Genomic DNA, 2,660 nt, shown 5'->3' on the forward strand with positions numbered 1-2,660 from the left:
TCACTGATGATGCCAGGGTTGGGAACACTGGCCAGCACTAGTCAGATCTACCACACGTGCAGCCAGCTTGCCCACCCACCTGCACAGGTGGGCCCAGGGAAGCAGGATGTGCTGTCCTCGTGCTGGCTGCAGAGCACCACCCCCTCGTCCAGCAGTCTGCTTGGAGCACACCCACAGAACAGCTTCACCACAGATGTGCCTCAGCCAGCTGCTCCGGGTAGCAGCTCTCTCCCAGCCTTCCATGACAGCCCTCTGAACTGGCCTGATGAGAAGGATTCTGGCTTCTACCGGAATTTCAGCAGCACCAACGGGCTGGGAGCAGTGGTGGTGTCGAGCGCAGACCTGCAGAGCGTGTCCAGCATCAGCAGTGTGCACGTGGCTCATCCTGCCGGTGGCTCCAGCAGCGTCAGCATGGACACCGACGACATGAATTGCACCAGCATCAGCTTCGACAAGTACAACCCTGTGCTCAGCACAGGCACTCACAGGCAGCAGCTGCAGCTGCCCCCCGGGGCCGCGGCCACGACCTTAGCTGATCCTGTTTACGGCTTTATAGACCAAGAGGTTCTGAGTGAACCAAGACTCTCCGCCAACCACCAGAATAGCATGGCAGACAGCCAGTACTATAACACTGATAGCCACACTGATGAGCTCTATCAGTCCTTCCCCTTTGATAACATATTGCAAAGCTATAACCCTTGAGGCAGTGGTGGGTACGTAGAGCTTTCCAGGTGTCACTGCGTGGAGAGGAGTAACTTACCCTTCTGGAGTCCCTGCTTTCTCTTTCCAAATGTTGCTATACAAGTTTCATGATATAACTTAAGGTTATTTATTTGAGCCCATACTGGTGCCCATAAAGAAGGGAGGTGGGAGTAGGGTTTGGGGTTCTGTATCTTAAAAGAACCTCGTAGATGTATTTTGGCACTGTTGGGAAAGGGAACTGTTAACACCTACAGCTTCCATGCCTTTGGGGACTGTAAAAGCTGGGATCTTCAGAAGGGTTAGGATTTCAAATGCTTCACAGGGTTAAAGTTGTTCCCAAAATAATAATTTTTGCCATAGAAATTGTTTTGATAGGACAGAAATTAGGAAAAAAAACATGTACATGAGCACTCCAGTCTCATCTAATGCTATTAAAGTTCTACTCAACTTACTTGAAAGGTTTAGGTTTCTTACCCCCTTTCATATGTTCTCCTAAAACAAGACCATGTATTGATTTTACACTTTTCCACCACACTCCATTTGCTTTGAAGGCAAATTTACTCATAAAATTGTTTTAATGACTATGTCATTGTTAGATATATTTAAAAAGACCGGAAGGTTTGAGTTTTTAACTAGTCCAACTTTGCTGTAAATGAAATCACTGTACGAGAGAAAGGACACAAAGTAAGGACTTGTCTGCACTTCCTCCAGAGTGCACTGTTTTAAATGCCAAACCCCTGTTGCTTTAGCAATGAAACTGTTATTGCTCTGCAAGTTATTCTGTGTGTGTATCTGTGATGTATATGATGTTTTGAAGGGCAGAAATTTGTTGAGCCGAAGTATCTCCATATTCTCTCCTCAGGTATCCCAGCAGTTTCCTGCTATGCAAGTGACTGCTTCCACAAAGGCTCAGCTCCTGCCTCCCCACCACCACCCCCTCACAGGAAAGCTCTGGGGCAAAGCCAGAGGCAGTCTTAGTGCAACCTCCTCTCTATTAACAACTTTTAAGGCCATTTCAGTCAGTACTAATTAAAAACACTCCCTTATCTTCTGTATCAGAAACCAGAATTTCCTCCCTCCCACTTGATTCCCAATCTTCACCCTTAGCCTGAGCCAGCAGCTGTTCCAGGACACCTTGCTGGAGGTGACTGGCTAGGTAAGACTCTACTCTGAATTATGGGCCTTGGCTACTGTATTATACTATTATTTTTTTAAGAAGCAATACAGCAAGGCATGTCTGAGTATTTCTGAAGTGCTGCAGCTGTTCTATAGGGCAGATAAGAGTCTAATTGTTACTGTTGGGTGACATAAAAACACAGCATGAAATAAGCAATAAAAAAGCACATTTGGATATGTAAAATCAAAAAAACACACCCCAGATATAAAAGCCACTTGAGACATGTTGATGTACACAAGGAAAGGAGCTCCAGAACCCCTCTATGGTTTCTAGGAGCAGGAACTCCTTCCCTGCAGTAATTCATTGCATTTGGAGCTGCTGCTGGAATGCATCACCCCAGTGCCATGGGTCTGACAGTCAAGGTGTAGGATAGGAGCATGAAATTACAGAGTTTTTAATACTCAGGGATGCAAGAAGGGCCATCAAAAAAACTTCTCCCCTAGACTTCCAAAGAGCAGACTTCAGCCTGCTCAAAAGTGGTTCAGAGTGTACCCTGGAAAACAGCCCTTGGGAAAAAAAAAAAGGGTCCAGGAGGGAGGGACATACTTCAAGAAGGAGGTATTGAAGGCACAGGAGCAGCTGTCCCTGTGGGCCGTAAGGTGAGCCAGTGGGGAAGGTGCCGGCCTGGCTGAAAAGATAGTGGAGAATTCCTTCCGAATATCTAATTGAAACCTGCCCTCTCTCAATTTGAAGCCATTATCCCGTTTGTTCATGCAGTTGTAAAAAGTCCCTCTCCAGCTTTGTTATATTTGACTTTAGGAATATAGTCAGGTCATGTAGG

At 46.4% G+C, this 2,660-nt stretch overlaps 1 protein-coding gene across 1 annotated transcript in view; it reads left to right on the forward strand.

Annotated features, from left to right (window-relative positions):
- The window catches only part of LOC103807441 (proto-oncogene c-Rel-like), a gene marked incomplete at its 5' end in the record, with an annotated part of 5,942 nt that extends 5,240 nt beyond the window's left edge, over positions 1-702 (forward strand). The window contains one exon of the mRNA XM_009080170.1: positions 1-702. This exon is cut by the window's left edge and continues 4 nt beyond it. Coding sequence (XP_009078418.1) covers positions 1-702 — 702 coding nt within the window.
- Between the last annotated feature and the right edge of the window lie 1,958 nt (positions 703-2,660).

Source organism: Acanthisitta chloris, unplaced genomic scaffold, assembly GCF_000695815.1.
Source record: "Acanthisitta chloris isolate BGI_N310 unplaced genomic scaffold, ASM69581v1 scaffold7430, whole genome shotgun sequence".
Lineage (NCBI taxonomy): Eukaryota > Metazoa > Chordata > Aves > Passeriformes > Acanthisittidae > Acanthisitta > Acanthisitta chloris.